Source organism: Telopea speciosissima, chromosome 10 (genome assembly GCF_018873765.1).
Source record: "Telopea speciosissima isolate NSW1024214 ecotype Mountain lineage chromosome 10, Tspe_v1, whole genome shotgun sequence".
Taxonomy (NCBI): Eukaryota; Viridiplantae; Streptophyta; class Magnoliopsida; order Proteales; family Proteaceae; genus Telopea; species Telopea speciosissima.
Genome location: NC_057925.1, coordinates 59,197,312 through 59,218,255, shown reverse-complemented (window position 1 = coordinate 59,218,255; position 20,944 = coordinate 59,197,312). Strand labels below are relative to the sequence as shown.

The window sequence follows — 20,944 nt, the reverse complement described above, 5'->3', positions numbered from 1 at the left end:
GGTGTGATGATCCCAATTAAAGATCATGATTCAATCAGGATCACCTGCAGACTTGAGGAATATCTACTCTTTTACCATAAAAACTGTCTTCCGCAGATCCATGTCACCCCACCAAGGTCGGGCTGAGCTCTTTATAAAGCCTTTTGTAAAGATCCCGATCATCCTAGGGATATGCGGGGTGAGGTTGGGGTCATGGGTGGTTGGTAAAGATGCATATTCAGATCAGGTAAGGGGATGGGGTGACATGAATCTAGGAAGGCACCAGCTCAACCCAGGTTGACAGTGCTGCAGGTGCATGACTCCTAGGGCAGAAAAGACTGTCTTTACCCTGCCCCAGTTACTTTATAAATTTAGTGAAGCCCATTCATGTATGTTGATGCAGGTCAGGTATGGGTTTGCAGTTGTTCAAGGAGTGTGTCATGTATGTGTGTTGTTTCGGGGGGGGGGGGGGGAGGAGGGGGAGGGTGTTGGGAAGGGTGTTGGGGGTGGGGTTGAGCTTTATAATTATGCTAAAGTGATGGTTTCTGGACCTATATTTCAAATGCCATCAGGAAACAGCAGGTGATCAGTCATTATAAGAAATATTTTGAAGGCATTCAAAACAGTGCATCAAAAGACTGAAAACAAGAACTGCGCAATCTACATTGTAAAAAGAACATATGGTACAGCCCACTACGTAAGTTACAAAAAGATGACCTCAATCTCTCCTCCGACGTTTGTGACGCCTGTTGTCCCTCTTACTTTTGGAGTCTTCAGAACTAGATGCCTCAGATTCAGATTCAGAACTAGAGTCCCCAGACTCGGAGGAACTTGAATTCCCAGAATCTAATTCTGATCCGGAGTCTGCTTCTGATTCTGAAACTGCCTTCTGTTGTTGCATAATTAGTCTAGGCATGTTCTTCAAGTACTCGCGTAGATTTTCTGTTAGTCCACCCAGACCAATGGATGTAAAAAAGTTGATTGAAAACCTTGTGTTCTTCGGGTTATCCTTTGGGAAAATAGAATCAAAAGATTCTTGCATGGTAGGATTTGTAAGACGTTCATTTAGCAAGCGAATGCCAAGATGTTCTGACAATTCCTGCCATTACATAGAGCACATTATGGTAAGAACAAAATCATCAAAAAAGGGAACAAACGAAATAATGCAGATGGCAACCAAAGGAGATACCTGGAAGAGAATTTTAATGAAGATACGTGAAGAGGAAGTTGTATCCTCCTCGGTCACACGTATATAGGCTAAAACATGCCAAGGTAAAGCATCTGTTCCAAGTAGATGAGCAAAAAACTTGGCCACATTACGCAATTTATTAGTTTCAAGCCTGTGAATCATTGAATATTGCTGGACAAAGCATTTCTCAAAATTTTCCTGGTGAATTTTGTTGATCATACAAAATCGCTGTCCCAAGAGGCCATAATATCGAAGATATGTTCTCTCTTGGCTGCAGCATTCCAACAACATGATGCACAACTCCATCTGCATAAACCAGACCAAAACAGTTATAAGCATCAATGTCGCTGCATAAAGCTTAACCTAAGTAAGCAAAGACAAAATACAATTGAGAAATTCCAAATTAGAACAGGCATAAAAATATAATGCAAGTTCGAACACAACTCTACTGGATCACTAAATAACCAAGGGTAGGTTTGATGTTAGACCATAAGTACTCGGTATCGGTGTCAGTATTTGTCTTGGCCAATACCGATACGGATTGGGTGGTATCGGGTCGATCCGTACCATTTGGCTGGGCTGATGCACTTTTTGGCTGATACACCCAATCCATATCGGTATCGGCTCTAGAAATACCGCTACGTATCGGCCAATATGCCAATATGATACCTAGAACCATGGTTTAGACGAATCTAAAACTTTATCTATACATTATTTGGATATAAAGCAGCTGAGTTCCAGCCTGGAATGGGTCTGACATTTTGCTCACTTTCATGTGGCAAGTTTCACCAAATAGTTTCCACCACATGGCAAAAGGCATTTTTTCTCCCTTTAGTATTAAAAAGTAAAAAATTCAACTACAATCACACAAACAACACAAAACTACACCCTCAAACTCGCATGCATGTGCACGTAAACACACACGACTCAAACACAGAGAGCCAATATTCATATCAAACAACCCCAACGAAAAAGGGTCCTTCAGCCTTACTAGTGACTTGGTACATTGGCTCCAAATGTCCCTCAAATGCCATCTCATTTCTATCCTTTCATAGATTACAACTTGCAGGCCACAGGATTAAGGACCAAAGTTTATTGCATACTCTCTTGGAATAATCCAACAAACTCCAACCCTACTAGAATACCCATCCACAGCACAAAGCAAAAAAGGGTACTTGAGAAAGATGTGAGAAACAGATTCAAAAACATTCACCAGCCCTTAAACACAACAGACAGCTTACACTTTGCGTTCTGGAAATATTAATGAAGTTTCCACAACATTCTGCTCAAAGCTCCCAAGACCACTTTTACCCCCAATTAATGTTCTGCCTCACCACCAGCTGAAAACCCGTATATAATAATTTGCATTCTAGCTATGGGCATTTTATTCCTTATCAGCTTGGAAGGAAGAATACATACATCACGGGAAAGGATGAAAAGGAAGTTTCAAGAGTGCTAAGAGCATTGTACACTACAGCCCCTCTCTAAACAAAAAAGTGGGGGAAAAAAAGAAAGAATGATGGAATAAAGGCAAAGCCCTATAGCTATCATTTCTCCAATTCCCAGTTAAGCAAGAAGAGCTCTGCCTCTGCATTAGCAATTTTATCACCCAGTTGATGCAGGACAAACTCAAATCCTGTGGTTAATCAGCTGAAGGTACCAGAAAACCGTAACAGATATAATAATGACAAGGAACTTCTACTGCAATAAATGAAAAAATTAATTTCCAGTGCAGACCAATCTGCAAGGCCCATCTTGTTGCCATGGCAAAATGATCTTTGTCATAAAAGATGCAAACAAAAAAACTGTTCACATAAAACTCACCATTAAAATTTAAAAAAAAAAATGCCAACCCTTGTAACCCTTCTTTTCAAGTTTCTTGAAATTCTGACAACCCTGACCTTAATTTCTTGAAATCGTGTGGCAAATGTTAGAATACCTAATCTTGAACTTCTAGATTCTAGAACCAACCTAAGGGTGCAAATCAAGAAATTGGATGCATTATGACCCACTGAACCTTAATTGAGATTCTGTCTTCTAGGATAATGTCCTTCGTCATTCCTTTAATGCTATTCAAGCATTTCAACAGTTACTACAAAAAATGCTTTAACTTCTCTCATTGAATACAACATGACATGGCCTCAAGCCTAGATTCATAGATGATGCTTCCACCAAGTGTATTCCATTCTATCAACCCATCAATCCTTGGTTAAAATAAATACGACAAAGCATTCCACCCAAAAAAAAAAAAAAACCCAAAAGGATGTAGTAATCTCTGTTAGCCAATTCATCAACTCAACTTCCTTCTACACATGGGAAGATCGAGATGTGCATCTCTTCTTTTCAAAAGTTATTGACATTTTAGTGGCCACCATCACCATAACTGCTTTAACCTAGGAGAAGCTAATGATTTTCCCAATCCTCGACAGCCACCATGAAATAATTGCTTAAACCAGGGTGTCAGCCCAAGCGGTAACATACAACGAGAGCAACTTTAAGAAGGCTGGGGGTACAGAACATTGTCCAAGTGGTGACGGACAACGGGAGCAACTTTAAGAAGGCTGGGGAGAGATTGATGCACAATAACAGGTACCAACTCTTTTGGAGACCATGCGTAGCCCACTATATTGACCTCATGTTAAAGGACATGGGGAAGAGTATGGATCCAACAAAACACAGCAGAGAAAACTAAGGTCTAAACAGAAATAAGGGGATGAAGAAATGGGGCAAGAGGGATGGAGAATGAAAAACTGAAAATGACAAATGAAAGATGGAAAACAACAGCAAAATAAAAGATGAAAGTAAGAGGAATGAGGCACAGCCCAGCAACTTAAGAGAATTTCATCTAATTGGGGTCCGCAAGATGGATCCTAGCTCTCCAACAGGCTCTATCCGAGTTCATACTTGGTACAAGACCCAAACAATGCATGTCCTTCCTCACTTCTCCTATGCTCATTTTAGGCCTGCCCCTAGTTCTTTTAGCTCCTTCAATCGGAATCATATCACTCCTTCTTACTGGGACGTCCCTAGGCCTCTGTTGGACATGACCATACCATCTCAAACGACTCTCTTGGAGCTTGTCATTGATCGGGGCAACTCCCAAGTCAACTCTAATACGATCATTCCGTACTTTATCTCTCCTAGTTTTTCCACACATCCATCTTAACATCCTCATCTCTGTTACACATAGTTTCTCAATATGACACTTCAAAACTGCCCAACATTCAGCCTCATACACCATTGTCGGTCATACAACAGTCCTATAGAACTTTCCTTTGAGCTTTAAGGGAATACGTTTGTCACATAGTACTCTGGACTCACCTCTCCACTTCAACCATCCCACTTTAATTTGCTACGAAACATCATCCTCTATGTCACCTTCTTTATTTATGACACACCCACCTTGACAACTATGCAACAACCGTGTAGGTGTTTTTATGTCACCCAATGTATGTGGATGGTTGAGTAGGAGATAATGGCCTCCTATAATCCCTGGCTTGATTACCAAAAGGTCTACTAAGAATCTTCAACAAATCTTCTGCTTCCAAAGCTTTTTGATAGCAATCTTGAATATCATATATTGTACCCATTGCTCGTCTAACCTCCGGCCATAACCCAAGCTTATATCATGACATCAGTTGTATATCACTTTCTTCAACACCTATTTGTGCTAACAATGCATCATACTTCTTTGTATATTCAGTCATGAATAAAGTGTCTTGCCGTAGTGTATTCAGCTGATCATGAAAGTGGTTCACGAAAGATTGTGGAAGATACTTGCCCTTTAACTCGTCTCTCATCTCATGCCAAGTAGTAGGGGTGTGCCTCGATCTTGCATCCTCCGTTCTTGCAGTATCCACCATTCTCTTGCTGTCCCAACTAATTTAGTCTTGATTTGTTTCATCTTCCTTGCCTCAGTCATGTCGTACCAGTCAAAGTAATCATCACTAGCATTCAACCAGTTGAGGAGTACCTGTGGATCAAGCTTTCCACCATACTCCTTCAAGTCCAGCTTAACCTTTTGTGAATCATCATTGTGCCTAGGAGGAAAACCAATGTTGTTGTCAAAATAGGATCTCACATGATCCTCAAATGATACTGGTGGTGCCTGTGGTGTGGGAGCTCTCTGTGGCGTTCTGCCCATAGTTGTCATGGCGTCCTGGCGCTGGAGAGGGCTGCATGGCGACCTACGCCATGGCGACCCTCTTTGATTTCTTCTTCCTGACTCTCTTTCCCTCTTCGATTTCTTCTTCCTGTCTTCGATTTCTTCTTCCCTCTTCGATTTCTTCTTTCCCTCTTCAATTTCTTTCGATTTCTTCTTCGATTTCTTCTTCCTGTCTTCTTTCCCTCTTCGATTTCTTTCGATTTCTTCTTTCCCTCTTCGATTTCTTCTTCGATTTCTGAATTTTCTTCTTAAAACTTGAGAAACAATAGAGAAAAAATAAAACATGGCTTGAGTATACATCTATTAACACATTAAAAATAGAGAAAATAAAAAATAAAACATGGTCGACATGCTCGCCATGGCAACGCCATGGCGGGCGACATGTCGATATATCGACGTGACACCCCTCCACCGACTTGGGTCGCCGTGACGCCGTGACAACTATGGTTCTGCCAAGGAATCAATGGGGGTTCAAAAGAAGTGGCTGGTGCTGGAATATGTTGAGTTCTATGATCTTCAGGATAGTATTGAGATTGTCATATAGTATCCATGTGTTGCTCTAGAGAAACCATACGATCGGACCGGCTTCTGATCCATTCAGCCAGTTGTCTCATGGATACTTGCTTTTCCTCTGATTCAGATGGATTAGAGCCTAAAGTAGCCATGGCTCTGATACCAATTGATGGGTTTCTAGAAGTCTAAAGGATTAGGTTTCAGAAACTCAGATTAACCACAATCAAAATGATGTGATAATAATCAAAATTCAAGAACTATTAATAGAAATAGATCAGCAACTCAGATGATTGTAAATTTCTGATACGAAGTTATAGAATAGCAAGGAACAACTATTCAAAAGATGGACTCGATCCAATGGTTGGAACCAGCATTGTTACAGAATTTGCAAGTCCTAAAAACCAGGAACTCAGATATCTCAGCAACTAATGAACTGATGTAGATATGATTCTGGTCACCAACAGTCCTTAGGCTATCAAACAATATAACAAAATATCAAGCAAATCTGATGGTTAGAATAGGAGTTATGAAAGTATTTTACTTGAGGTAGGATGTGCAAAAAGCCTGTTGAACGATGGAAGAGCTTAGACAACGCTATAGGGCTTAAAATAAATCAGACTTGAAGTGTAATATCAATAATAGACAGTAAACAGAACTACTGTTAAATCAGCAAATAATAAGAAGTTGCAGCAGGAATTTATTAGTCTAACAGGGACAAAAGATCATTGGAAAAAGTGCCAAAATTTTTGGACTCTAATCAATTGATATCTGATCCAAAAACTGAAACCGTGGACAGGTGTAGGATGTCTTGCGGTTGTTGGATCTGCGATCAGAACTGAAATCTCAGATGTATTAGCCCAAATAGAAGAGTTTTAAAATATTGTAATACCAACATAGATCAAGAACAGTATTTGAAGGGTTAATGGAGTAGAAGAATGAGAAGAAGAGGATATGTACTCAGTTTTCCACTGAGCATTTGCTGGAGTCTCACCAATAGAATTTGGAGTCCCACCAAGGTAGCAGTTGAATCATACAACCTGTTTCTGAACCCCACAGAAGAAGAACAGCAAAGCCATCTCTTTATTTCATAAAATCATTCGGTAACAACACCCTTACATACAAGTTACAACCAAATAAATAGAGATGACTTTTAGAGACTCACTCTAACTAGAAACATAACTCAAGATTCAAGAAAAAGAGAAGAGAATGGTGGAAAGGGGGCTGTCTAGAGAGCTTAGATTGATTCTCAGCAGTCCCCCCCCCCCCCCAAATGACTAATTTTTATCCAACAGATTACATAACTCAAGACTCCTATTTTCGTAATGGGAATCTAAGATAAAGTCTAAATACAACTTTAGGACTAAATTAGAAACTAATCTAAAGACCGACATAAATAAACTAGCACTCCCCTAACAGACTCAAATCTCGATAGAGGAGAAATCCCCTATCGAGTTACACTCCAATGTACCACTTGGTACTAATATTTAACACTCCCCTTCAAGCTGGAGTATACATATATCAAAAGAAGGCTCCAACTTGGATCAATAAAAGTAGATATTAAAAGCAGCACCAGTCTTGAATAGCCGTTGTAGATGCCAATGAGCACGGAGAGAGAGACAAGCATCATTGAGATAGCAATATCAATTCAAGCACACAAATCATCAACAACATCAATAGAAAATAACCATTGTGTCGAACAAATCCAATCAGCAACAAGCAAAATAGGTGGTAGTGAACACTAACCGCAATCCACAATATCATATCAACAACAACAACAATATCAAAAGCATTTCACAAAGAAGGCCAGTAGTAGGTAGTCATATTCCCAAAGAAAGATAAAAAGTGTAGCATCCAACGGCTACATCAAAAGCCCTCTCAAAGAAGGCAGGTAGTAAGTAGTATTCTGCTCAAACAAAGGCTGATATTGAGCCCCAAACAGAGGTCTCAAATAGAAACTCCAATGATAAATAGGCAGTATAGGTTACTGCGGACCAGACAACATCAGGTTGCTATAGAACCGATAAATAGTATAGGTTACTGTGGACCAAATAGGCAGTATAGGTTACTGCGAACAAGATAGAAAGTATAGGTTACTGCAGACTAGACAACATCAGGTTGTTGTAGACTAAGTATTTATGGATTGTTGCTGAAAATTATCTTCCATAGTTATCAAGGTGGGAAGGCGACCATGGCGTTTTAGAGGGGCAAAAAATCAAGGCAACACTGCCATGGCGGTAAGGTGCCCACCACGGTGCCCAAGGCGTCCAAGGCATGGCGACGCCTTGATAACTATGTTATCTTCAGAAATAAAATTGTTGCTGAGGTGGACACGAACCAATAAATAGTAATAATCTTTAGATAAAAATAGTCTTGAGTTGATGACTTGAACAACTAAGAGAATAATAATCTTCAATCTCCCCCTCACGTGTAGCATTACACATGGACAAATAACGACCACCAATAATCAACATCTCAAAGGATGAGCATCACAAATAAATCCCATAATCAAGAGCAGTTGTAAATGATCTCAGAAAAATCTTCAATCTCCCTTCATAGTAGTGTAAATAATTTCAATGCAAGTACCAATCATCCAAAAATTGTAAATCCCAAATTGATGTGATCAAGGGTCCCCATATCAATAATATGGCAGATATATAAGCTCAGTGGCAATTCTGTAATTACTTCATGCAATCTCCAAGTGATGCGAAAATCAGGTCAAAATACTCAATTGGGTTCGTTGTGGACCCACCCAAGTACACAATAGGCAATAACAAGGGTTAATAGCAGTATTGTAATTAACCAGAATGTCCAAGGGGGTACTTGATAGGTAACAGGGTGAATCTGGTAAATAATGGCTATCTTGTAAATATATCCAAGGTACAAGGAAGGGTGGCAATCTGGTAATAAACCAGAATTGCCAATGGATCAATTTGGTAGTTAAATAGAGGAATGGACAAAGAGGAATTATAACTATTGAATGAGGGCAGACTTGGAAGTAAAAATAATTAAAGGATATTTGTGAAATAAAGAGAAAGTGAGGGGCAATATAGGAATTTAAATTTTAAAAGATAAAATAATTAACCGAATAAGAGGGAGAGAGGTGTCGTCCCCTACCTTCCAACACCACAAACCAGCGGAAACCTGGTTCACTGTCGATCAGAATAACTCTTCCAGATGGGCTTCAATCGAAGTGAAAATTTAGATTTAGGTTTCTAATCCACAACCCTCTGAGATTCAACCATCAATCACTCGTTTCAGTCAGCTAGAATTTAAAAATAAATTGCTGAAGTCGTTTCAGTCAGCTAAATTTTAAAGATAAATTGCTGAGACCAGAGAAGGCGTTAACTTCAAATCCAGGTTTACAGTCACGTCTATATCTCCCAACAGAGGGGTCCTTGGAAGATAAAATTCTGGGGTATCAATCGCCCAAGGAAGGACAAGTTATGCCCAGAAACTCAGGCTCGATGGGGCTGGTTTAAAGGTTCTGCAAGTGTATCGTTGCAGACCCAACAGTAATGGTAACAGGGATTTACTCATTAGCAAAAAAACAAATCAACCAAATAATCAGGGAAAGGAGGGTGAAGACTGACCAGAAATAAGGGGAATCAAACCTGGGAGTATGATTCGACAGAGGAAAGAGGAAAAGCATACAGCCGAGAGAGGTAGTGGTTCAACCTCAGCAAACCATGATCTCACGCAACCAGTAAAAGGCAGTAATCAAACACAGAACACTAGAACCTCAGCAGGTAAGCATAATAATTTTTTTTTCCACTCCAGCAGTAATCAAACATAGAACACCTTTTTTTTCTTCTCCTTCTTCATCGCTTTGATACCATGTAAGTATGTAACAAAATATAATATAAACAAGAATCAGAAGAAGAAGAGAAGAGAATGGTGGAAAGGAGGACTGTCTAGAGAGCTTAGATCGATACTTAGCAATAAGAGTGTTAAACGGTCCGGTTTCGGTTAAACGGTTCGGTTTGGTTCGGTTCAAACCGTTTAAGTAAACGGTCTCAATTTTAAAAAACCATAACCGAACCATTTATTAAACGGTTTCACGGTTTCGGCTTTAAACGGTTCGTTTCAGTAAGTTAAACGATTTCTATTTGATAAATGTACATTTAAGAGTGTTAAACGGTTTATTTCGTTAAACATTCAGTTCGGTTCAAATTGTTTAACTAAACGGTATCAATTTTGAAACCATAACCCAACCATTTATTAAACGGTTCGGTTTCGGTTTGCTTTTGACACCCTTACTTAGCAGTCCCCCCTCCCCAATGTCTTATTTATATCCAACAGATTACATAACTCAAGACTCCAATTCGTAATAGGAATCTAAAATAAAGTCTAAATACAATTTTAGGACTAAATTACAATATAGACTGACTTAAGTAAACTAGGACTCCAAAACCCTAGCAGACTCAAATCTCGATAGAGGAGAAATCCCCTATCGAGTTACACTCCAATGTACCACTCAGTACTAATATTTAACATGTCCTAAGTGGGAAAACTAAAGAAAGAAAAGAAAGCAAAACTCGTCAAGTCATGGAAGAGATAGAAAAGGTATTCTAGCTACATAAAACACTTAAAGAAGATAAGATAGAGTTCTATCTAAATGGAACTCTAAAGCAACTAATACAAGTAACTAAAAATCAGTAAACAACACAAATTAATATATTCCATATTTTGATAAAAATTTGAAATTTCAAGATCTTGAATTTATTTTGATAAGCAGCACAAATGATGCCAAAACAATTCAATCCTATGCACATCATGAGTGTAATGGCAATTTATGACAGACGAAATAGTGGGACTTTTTTAGTTAGTTTGTACCTTCAATTTATATTGCAAGTTACTAGACAGAGCATGTACATCTTACCTCCTGACCTGGATCTAGTTTGATTTTTAACAACTTATGACCAGCCTCCTCGAAATCGACACTCGACATGATTGTCAGATAAATTGTCCTCCGCAGATTCACAAGATTCGTCTCTGTTTCATCATTTATCTCCATTTCCTCATCTTGCTCTTCTTCAGATTCCTCATCATCCTCATCATCTGTGCCTGCATCAGAGCCATCTTCATCGTCTGAAGACTCATCCCCAAGTATACTTTTCTTTAACTCCTCATAGCGACTCTCATTCTCCAGAAAATTTGGATCCGGCTTAAAAATATCTGAATTTATAAAGACATATCAAACAAAGCAAACTTCAACAAATATAATCAAAAGTAGGGCAATTTATTAAATCAACAGATGTTTTATTTCCAAAATATACCTAGAGCAATCTCTTGACCGATCTCATCATCAAGGGATAACTCATGGGTTAATTGATATTCTTGCTCCACAAGGTCCAGTTCTGGGCGGACAGCTGGGTATCCCTGCAAATGTACCAAATCCACATTTAACAGTTTCAGTTTGTTCCTCATCTCAAAACCATACTTCGTATTGAAACCAGAAAGTATAGCAAGATTATACCTGAAATTTGGCTTTTCTTATCGCAAAAAGGCCTTCAATCAAGAACTGGACCCTCTTGTCAATTTCTCCTTCATGAAGTATTCCACGAAACCGCTCAAAGATACCTATACATGTTATGAAACACCATAATATATGGTGATAAAAGATCAATGTGGATTTTTCTTATCTTGTATCAACATTTCCACTGAGTGAAATAATCAGTATTAAAATATTTAAGCATAAAAAAAAACTATTAAAATCAGAAGACAGCATAATTCGCAGCATAGTTCAAGAACTCGCCGAGATCTCGCTTTTATCTCGGTTTCGTAGCATCTCGAATTAAGATTACAAGCGATATAGAATTAATACCCTATCTCGACCAAGATCCTGGTATTTCTCGTTTCGGTTCGACTCAATCGAACCAAGACCTTTATAAAGCTCATAAAATACCATAACTCGAAGAGATCTCAACTCTCTCTCGCTTGTCTCGCCTCTGTGAAGGGGGAAACTCCATCTTTGGGTATTTTTTTTCATTTCTTTTGGCAAATCACATCTCCAACACCTCATCAAAGCTTGATTCATTGAAGACTGAAGCTGTTAATCTCCTCCAAGCTGCATCTGAAGAACCTAAGGTAACTATTCATCTCAAAAACTATATTTTTCATAGAAACATGATCTAAACTTGTTTATTGACAATGAATTTATTATATGTTGGCATTACTTCCACCAACATATGTCATGGCCAGCCTTTGTGGCGCAATCAGAGCAGTGCTTGATTCGACACTAACAACAACTACGTGGTCATTATGATGATCCGGCCCGACACTCATTTCAGTACTAGCTTGTATTTATTTAATCTATGTGACATTGTGACTATGTAGTATGTAATGGTTAAATGGTTTATGGTTTGATGTATTTAGTTCCTAATGCTTATTTAAGTTGTTTTGCACTTCTACTTTAATTATATGAGTTCTAAATATTGTGTGGAATAGCCTAGGGTAGACCTCACACACGCCGTAGACTACCAACTTAGGGTCCGTAATCAAAGTACCATTTTGGGTTTGAATGTAAAAACTAATGGTTCCACTGTGTTTAGAAGGCCTAAAATAGGGGGAATGTCAAGTTTCAGCCCCTATCTTGGCCAAATGGCCACCGAAACCTACCATTGAGTTCAGAAAAAAAAAAAATAAATGATCTCGCCGAGATCACGGTTTCGTGGCCTGGTGAAACCAGTGGCGAAACCGAGACCTAAAACCTTGATTCGCAATCAGTGACAAAGAGCACTGCAAGCACCATAAATGTTTGGATTATCTTGCATGCACTAGCTTAGCTTGAAAATTTGATTATCTTAGTAACTTCGTAAAATAGCCAGGGATACAAATAAAAACTAAAACCAAAGGCTTTCTACAGGAAAAAGGTACACCTCGTAACGAATGCTAGATGTTAGATGCAGTTCTCATAAAGATTGGGAAATTACAGAATAAACAAGAAACTATAGACTTGTGGATACTGAAGAAACTAGGCCACTGCTACATGATTTCAGATTTGAATTGCTGCTCTAAAGCTTTTCAATGTTACTACCAGTGATTAATATTTGTTGGTTATGCATTCTTCTTCAAGTAAGGGTCAGACTATTGGATTAAAAAGTTCTGTTTTGACCTTCCTCAAATGAGTTTGCTACAATTCGCCATTTTGTCAGTGATTTTATCAATTACTGATTAGATGAAACTAGATTCTTGAGATTTGATACATAGCCTGTTCTTTCTGTGTTCTTGAACCTAACCTAAGAAATTTATATTCTTATAACCAATTCCATTTTTTCCTCCATGATTCATCATTACTTATATTCTTGTATCTGATTTAATATAATGCTCTCTCTCTCTTTTGCGCGTGCACAACGACATTGTTTATTTATTATTTTAGGGGTTGTATAGCTTAAAAAGAATTTTGCACTTCCTATCATGAGTACACCTATGTAAAAATATATATGCAAATTGTTGTGATGTGTCAATATCAATGACCAAACATGTCCAAACATGAGACCAGCTCATATTACGAGGCTTACATATAATGTGGATAAAGTATTTATAGCAGTTTGTGTCAAGAGGATCCGACTTTCAAGAGTTGAAACAAGTAATCGAAGCCAAGCGTGGTGTATGAAAAAACATAGCGCAACAATCTGGTTCATCTTTTTCATGATAGCAGCTTTTGGAAGGAATTTATGAAGAAGCACAAAGCTTCTTCTAAGTGCATCCATGTGATGTGGGTAATGGGAATCAGAACTTGTTTTGAGAGGATTTATCATGCAGCAAATAGCCCTTTTTAGCCAAATGTTTCCCAACAGGCAACAGTACCTCTCCCTATTGTGGATTTGCGGAGCTGGTTTCAGGTACTAAGGTTTGGAATCCCATTCTTAAAACAGGACATTCAACTGGGAGGTGAATTCTTTGCCAATCTCACTGACAGAGACAGAACCGGGGATCAGAATAAAGCAGTAGAGTCGAAGATTTTAAGACATGGGATCCCCAGTAAAAACCTGCTATGATTGTCTATTGTTTTCCCCCAGATTTGCATGGCTCAACATGTCCCACGCAATATGAATTTTCCTCTTAGAAGTGTATATAATTAATTATCACAGTTCAATATTGGTTAATTGTGTCCTCTTTATTTTACAAGCAAAGATATTCTTCATTTTACTCCTGTTTTTGAAGATTGAGGTCCTCTTTGTCTTAGGCACTTTAAGTGAACAGAGTGGTGCTGTGGGAGTTGGTTTCTTTCTACAGGCTGCCACCCGTTGAACTATTTACTTAGAGAACAACAACAGCCTGTACAAAATTGATTGGAAACTGCTTAGAAAGTATCCATGAAAGCCATTGAGATCTGCTATGTTGCCACATGAAGTAAAAGAAGCAGTAAGAAGGATGGAAATAGCCAAGGCTCCTGGACCAGATGGGGTCCTCATAGAAGTATGGAAGAGTCTAAGAATCTATGGCTTATCTTGGTTAAGTAAACTGTTTAATAAGATTATATGCACTGAGAGAATGCCGGATGAATGGAGGAGAAACTTTGTAGTCCCGATTTATAAAAATAAAGGCGATATCCAAAGTTGCAACAACTACAGAGACATAAAACTAATGAGTCATGCTATGAAATTATGGGAGAGGGTTATTGAAACACACTTGAGAAAAGAGACCACTATTTCGGAGAACCAATTTGGTTTTATGCTGGGAAGATCCACAACAGAAGCTATCTATCTACTTGGGAGACTAATGGAAATATTTAAAAAGAGAAAAAAGGCTCTTCATATGGCCTTTATTGACCTAGAGAAAGCTTATGACAGAGTTCTTAGGGATTTAATCTGGCATGTTCTAAAGATGAGAAATGTTTCAAGTAAATATGAGGACTTAATTAAAGATATGCATGATGGTGTGGTGACTAGTGTTAGAACAGTAAGGGGTCAAGGTAGTGGATTCCCAATTATAATTGAGTTACACCAAGGATCAACCTTGAGCCCTTATCTTTTTGCGCTTATCATGGATAAGTTAACTAGAGACATCCAAGGTGAGGTTCCTTGGTGTATGCTTTTTGCTGATGGCATTGTTTTAGTGGATGAGACAAAGGCTGGAATTAATACCGAACTACAGCTATGGAGATCAACCTTGGAATCAAAAGATTTTAAGATAAGTAGAACAAAGACAGAATATATGGTTTGTAACTTCAGTAACGCCGGGATGGATAATGAGCGGGTAAAAGTTGATGAGATGGAGATTCCGCAAAGTGACCATTTCAGGTATCTAGGATCAATCAGTAGTAAGGAAGGTGCTATAGAAGATAATGCCTCACGGAGGATTAGAGTATGTTGGATGAAGTAGAGAGGTGCATCTAGAATGTTATGTGATCCACGGATTCCTTTAAAGCTTAAAGGAAATTTTACAGGACAGTCATAAGACCGGCTATGATGTATGGCGCGAAGTGTTGGGTTCTCAAGAAGCGTCATGTAGATAAGCTAAGTGTAAAGGAGATGAGGATGTTGAGATGGATGAGTGGCACAACCAGGAAGGATAAAATAAGGAATGATAATATTAGAGTTGGTCTGGAGTAGCCCCAATTCAAGATAAGCTATGAGAAAGTCATCTGAGGTGGCATTGTCACGTTCAACGGAGTCCTTCGGATGCTCCAGTTCGGAGGAGTGACTTGATCCTGATTAAAGGTTCTCAAAGAGCTAGGGGCAGGCCTAAAATGACCCCAGGAGAAGCGGTGAGGAAAGACATGCATAGTTTAGGTCTTGTTTCAAGTATAACATCGAATAGAGCTGATTGGAGGGAAAGGATCCGCGTTGCTGACCCCGGTTAGTGTATATGAGACTGATTTGTTGTTGTTGTAGTTGTTGTTGTTGTTGTTGTGTCCCTTTTCTTTTCCTTAATCTTTATCTTGCGTTCGCTAGGATCCATGCAGCCGACCACATTTAGTTGGGATAAGGCTGAGTTGTTGTTGTTGTTGTATCTTTGTCATCGTCGTTGTTGTTATTTTGCTTTAACATAGAAGGAACACTGCAACCAATGGTGACATGAGCATATGCAACCCATTCCTCTTGCCATAACACCAATTAAATTTATAAGCATATTTTATGTACTTGATAATTAATCAGACTAAACAGTTAGATTTTAGGGTTGGATCTCTTTTTCCTGACCAAAACCAGTTCCACTTCAACCTAAAATCAGCAGCATCTTTAACATAAGTGGCAAATAGAGGTTTATGGTAAATCTTAAGAAATCCCTCATGTCAAACCAAGCAGTCAGATGATTGGGTTGAATCTCGCTTCTTTCTGATCAGAGAACAGGTCCAGATTTACCAAAATTCAATAGCATTATCAAAATATGCAAGCAAAAAGAAGCTTATGGTAACTTTAAGAAGTCCATCATGCTAATATTTATTATCTTACACATAAAATACTTATCAATTTATCACATTCAGCAGTGAGGTGTTTGTGATGGATTTTTTTCCTGGGCAACGACTAGTTCAGCATTTAAGACGATTGAATAGAATTGGAAAACACATAGAAAATAAAGTGAATAATACCTCTAATAAGTCCATTATTCATGCACTAGTTAGTTATCGAATGTACATAATACTGAACAGAATGTCATTTATGCACTTGCAACATCTTTCATGCCCCTAAAGCTGCAAAAGGGTATCTTCATCAAAACAACATTGTGCCATCTTGTGTGAAGGTTTTTATAAGCGCCCCCCCCCCCCCCCACCATCAAATTCTACTCGGCAGTTTCACTTTTTTTTTTAGATAAATAGGAATTTCACTAGAGACAAAGACAATACAAAGCCAAGAGCCTAGCTCCACCCAAAAGCAGCAAACACAGAGAAAAACAAGTAAAAAAACAGAAATGCCACACCTAATGATGGTATGAAGTCCCCAATCCAATCTAAGACAAAGAACTCCATCAGAATGAGGTGTTTGACATAGAAGCGAGATGGTAGGTCTGTCTAATGAGATAGGGCAATCTCCAAGGCCATCAGACTTAGACATTTAACTTTTTACATGAAACAAATGGCCAGCCATGCATGCTTTAACCCCATTAGTGATTCCATTCATATCCAGCAATCTGCCTTCACATTTTCAGATTAGTCCTTTCACAATAGTTTTCTGGACGACTTGCTACTGAAGCACCCAGAATCCTCTTGTTTTAATTCTTTCTGTGGTTCTTCTCCTTTAAGGCTAATTTTCCACTAGATGAACAAGAAATTATCTTTGAAAATAAGATTCTTACAAACACAAAAAAGTCACATTCTAAGCAATAAAAATATATTTTAAGATTGCAGCCAATTTCAATATATTAGATATTTAAATATCGCAAATATGCAAGTATTGACAGAAGAATGATATGGAAGTTCAATAACCATGACAAAATGGAGCTCCCATCCCACTAAAATTTAACTATAATGACCAGCACACTCACCATGGAGGCCCTGTGGTGAAAGGTCTTGAAGTAATGAACCGCATTCTGTGACAAACCCAACAGCTACCTCAACACTGTCATCAGTAGGATTTTCCAGCAGCAGAGTGAGCAACTCCAAAGCAATAATCTCATGGGCCACTTGTTGATTCACAAGATGAGCTATAAATTTAACTGCGGCCAGCAATTGAGGCTGTCCATGAAAAACTATGTATCAAGAGAACGATCATGAGAAAAATCAGTGCATTGATGCTCTTACTAATAAGAACACAGAAAAAGAACAATAAAGAAAGGTAATGTATACCTTGTCATTTCTCTTATATGCCCTTTTGAGCTGCAAAACAATCCTTCTCAATAGAAGATCACCCACTTCAAGAAACTTTGTGTTGACAACAGCAACTAATGCTGCAAAAACATCTGTAAAACCTGGGGATGCCATCTGTGACTTCATACATGACCGGCAAAAGAGCCCTCTTCCCCGAACAAGATTCTCAGCAAATAACTCTGGGATGATATTCTTAATGTTAGTCGCATTAACCTTGTTCACAAGTCCATTTATACTCTTGCGAAGAGCATCCCATGTCATTCGTTGATATTCAACGCTGCTTTTATCTTCGACCTCTTTCATCATCTGAGCCAACTTAAATGGAGGAATGTAAACTCCTCCACTCCTCCCCAAGTTTTCTGTATCACCATTCGGGTTCCCATCTTGTAATGTTGATGGCTTCTGAGATTTTAAATCTTTCAGTCTCTTACCATCTCCTTCCTTCTCATCGATTTCCTTTCTACTCTTCTCTCTACCATGCCGGTGATCATCTCGCCATTCCTCTCGTCTCCTATGATTCTGGTCATTGTAATCATTTTCACGTTCACTTCTATGCATCCGGTTATGCCTATCATCATCTCTTCCATCTCTTTCTTTTTCTAATTTGGGCCGTCCCCTATCATTAGAGTCTGAATTTCTATGAGATTTACTTTCACTGTTCCTGTAATTCTTTTTTTCTCTCCCAACATCAACGTCTGAATCCTCATGAAACCGCCCGTCCCTGTCTCTATCTTTGTCCCTGCGACTCTCAGTCTGCCGCTGTCTATGGCCATTCTCATTTAGGCCACCCCCCTCAGCATCTGCTTTTGAACTTCTACTATCAGTATGCCTCCTACCCTTATCCTCCAATCTCCCCACCCTCTCTCTCCCTGATGACTTCATATCTTTGTCAGAACCTCGGTGGCGAGATTCTCTCTGCTCCTCACGTTCATGGCGTCGACTATTTTCAATATCATGGTCATTCTCATTCAGGTCACCCCCCTCAGCATCTGCTTTTGAACTTCTACGATCAGTATGCCTCCTACCCTCATCCTCCAATCTCCCCTCCCTCTCTCTCCCTGATGACTTCATATCTTTGTCATAACCTCGGTGGCGAGATTCTCTATGCTCCTCACGTTCATGGCGTCGACTATCTTCCCTATCCCTATCCTTAACCCTGGTATCCTTATCTTCGCCTCTAGCCCGTCTATCTCTACTTTCCCTAATTTCACCGTCTTCAATCTGTTCGCTACTCTTCTCACGCCTTTCGCTTCTGTAATCCTTCTTACTCCTGTCACGATCAACCCTATTCCCTTCCTCCCTATCTTGATTAACCATTTTTTTATCGAAGAAACAGAAAATCCTATAATTCAAGCAACACGGTAGGTCATCTAATTTAAAATTAAGCGAGTGAAGCACTTATGATTGTCTGAAGGAAGAGAAAGGGGACAAGAGATCAACTTACTTGAGCCTTAAGCAGCACTGCAGCAACAATAAGATATAAAAGAGATCGATAACAGCAATAGGCGAGACTTCTCTTCGTCACGCTTGCAGGGAAGCCATGTACATTCGCTGCCGCCAAGGATATTCAAATTGCCAGTTTTTCGCTCCTTTTTTGGATCTCGGGGACGGCGGCCATGGCTTTCTCAAGGGAGAAAGGGAAGGCAAGTGAAATTAGATAAAACTAGCAGAAATTTTTGTAATCGTTCCAAATTATTCTGTTAGTGAGTGGCGATTCAAACCGTCCGAGTTGATCCAGGCAAGGTTCTAGTTTATGACTGATCCGATACGACCGATTTACACCTAAAAACCTTAGAATTGCTTTGTTTTTGAATTTGAGTGTCGTTTCTAGAGTTCTTATGATCGAGAACGGAGTCTTACGGTACGAGTTTTAAACGGTAAAAAATTACAAACAAACGGTCAAATAAAACAATAAGAAAAGCAAAGAACAGTAAAAAACAGAAAAAGGACAGTACGGGTTTTAAACGTTTATATTTCAAAAAAAGAGCACTATTCTCATTTAAATTGAGGAATTTTTATTGGAAATACATGCATTTAATTTTGGTATCCGTGCATTGTCCTTGAGTTGAAGGTGATATCATGAAAAATTCAGTCCTTCGAGTCATCTTTACGTTGGTGAACGAATTAGGCCGATCAAAGTTCAGGAGAGAGAAATATGGACATTTAAGTCCAAGGTCTTAAAAAATGTAAAAAAAAAAGGGAAACGTGTTTTAAATGCGTTTAAAACGGGAATGCTTGTTGTGTGTTGTTTTTTTCCGTATGTTTGAGAGACATACGGAAAAACGTGTTTAAAACAGTAAAAAATGGGAACGCGTTTAAAACTCCATTTTTGCTAAGAGTGATTTTGATCCAATCGATCTTGTCAATGGGAAATGATAATACGTGTGCCATCAACTTTAAGCAATAAATTCAAAAATTAATTGAAAGGAATTCTTAATAAAAATAGTGGAAAGAGATCGTTGACTAGACCTCTAGTTTGCACGCACGATGTGGCCAATGGGAGTGCAAGCGCAAACATCGTCTTAGGCAAGATTTTTACCTTTCCACAAGGTAGCACGGTACTTTCACGAGTTTCTGTGTTTAAACGGAGGAGACACAAGTAGAGATGTAAACGGCTCGAATATGACAATTCCGTTACCGAATCCGTTTAACAAGTTCAATATCCGAATTCGTCCGTTTATCCGAACGGATATGAAAAACCTTGATCAGATTCGAATTCGTTAACGTTGCGGATATCCTGGACATCCGGATATTTGATTCGAACTGTGAATACCCATCTCCTGCGACAAGATTCCCTTGAAGAGATCCCACAATTCCGACTACAGGGACCTGTAATGCTGTAAAGCGTAAATTTGAAGATGGTTCATCTACTGGAAAGTGGTAAAATAAGACAAATCTGTGAAGTAAAGGCGTTTGTTGATCGTCACCGCTGAATCTAATTTCCCCAGTAAATCTTCATATATGTAGCAGACATTTATCATATTTCTGATGCATGGCTTGATATTCATTTTGAATTGAAAATATTGCAACTTTAATGTCTGCAAAAGAGTTAACATGAGAAGGAGAGGAAGGGATGCAGCAGCCACAAGAGGGATTCCAGCCACAAGCTTCTCCATCCAATAGCAGCACCTCCTCCAGATCAGAAACATTCCAAGCCAGTAAAGGTAAATCTTGTTGCTGTCTCTTCCTCCTGCATTCTTCCTCTTAATCTTGGGTCTGAATCGAGAAGAGGAAGAGATAAGGAAATCAAAAAGGGAAAAGTGAAGAAGAAGGAACAGAGGAAAGAACGAAGTACGAAAAAGAAGGAATAATAAAAAATACCCTAGTACTCCACCCCGTCTCCACTATG

At 38.9% G+C, this 20,944-nt stretch overlaps 2 protein-coding genes across 2 annotated transcripts; both read right to left on the bottom strand.

Moving 5' to 3' along the window:
• Positions 1 to 539: 539 nt before the first annotated feature.
• On the bottom strand, positions 540 to 18,545 carry LOC122642344 (pre-mRNA-splicing factor CWC22 homolog). Its single transcript, XM_043835780.1, has 7 exons — positions 17,575 to 18,545; positions 17,274 to 17,463; positions 11,323 to 11,426; positions 11,123 to 11,225; positions 10,726 to 11,021; positions 1,169 to 1,474; positions 540 to 1,078 (listed from the first exon to the last, which is right to left on the bottom strand). The coding sequence occupies exons 1-7, from the start codon at positions 18,475 to 18,477 to the stop codon at positions 698 to 700; spliced, it is 2,283 nt and encodes a 760-aa protein (XP_043691715.1). The 5' UTR covers positions 18,478 to 18,545; the 3' UTR covers positions 540 to 697.
• Positions 18,511 to 18,956, bottom strand: LOC122643821 (splicing factor U2af large subunit B-like; the record flags this gene model as incomplete). Its single annotated transcript, XM_043837396.1, has 1 exon — positions 18,511 to 18,956. A coding segment is annotated over exon 1 (402 nt), but the record flags the coding sequence as incomplete, so codon positions are not given.
• Between the last annotated feature and the right edge of the window lie 1,988 nt (positions 18,957 to 20,944).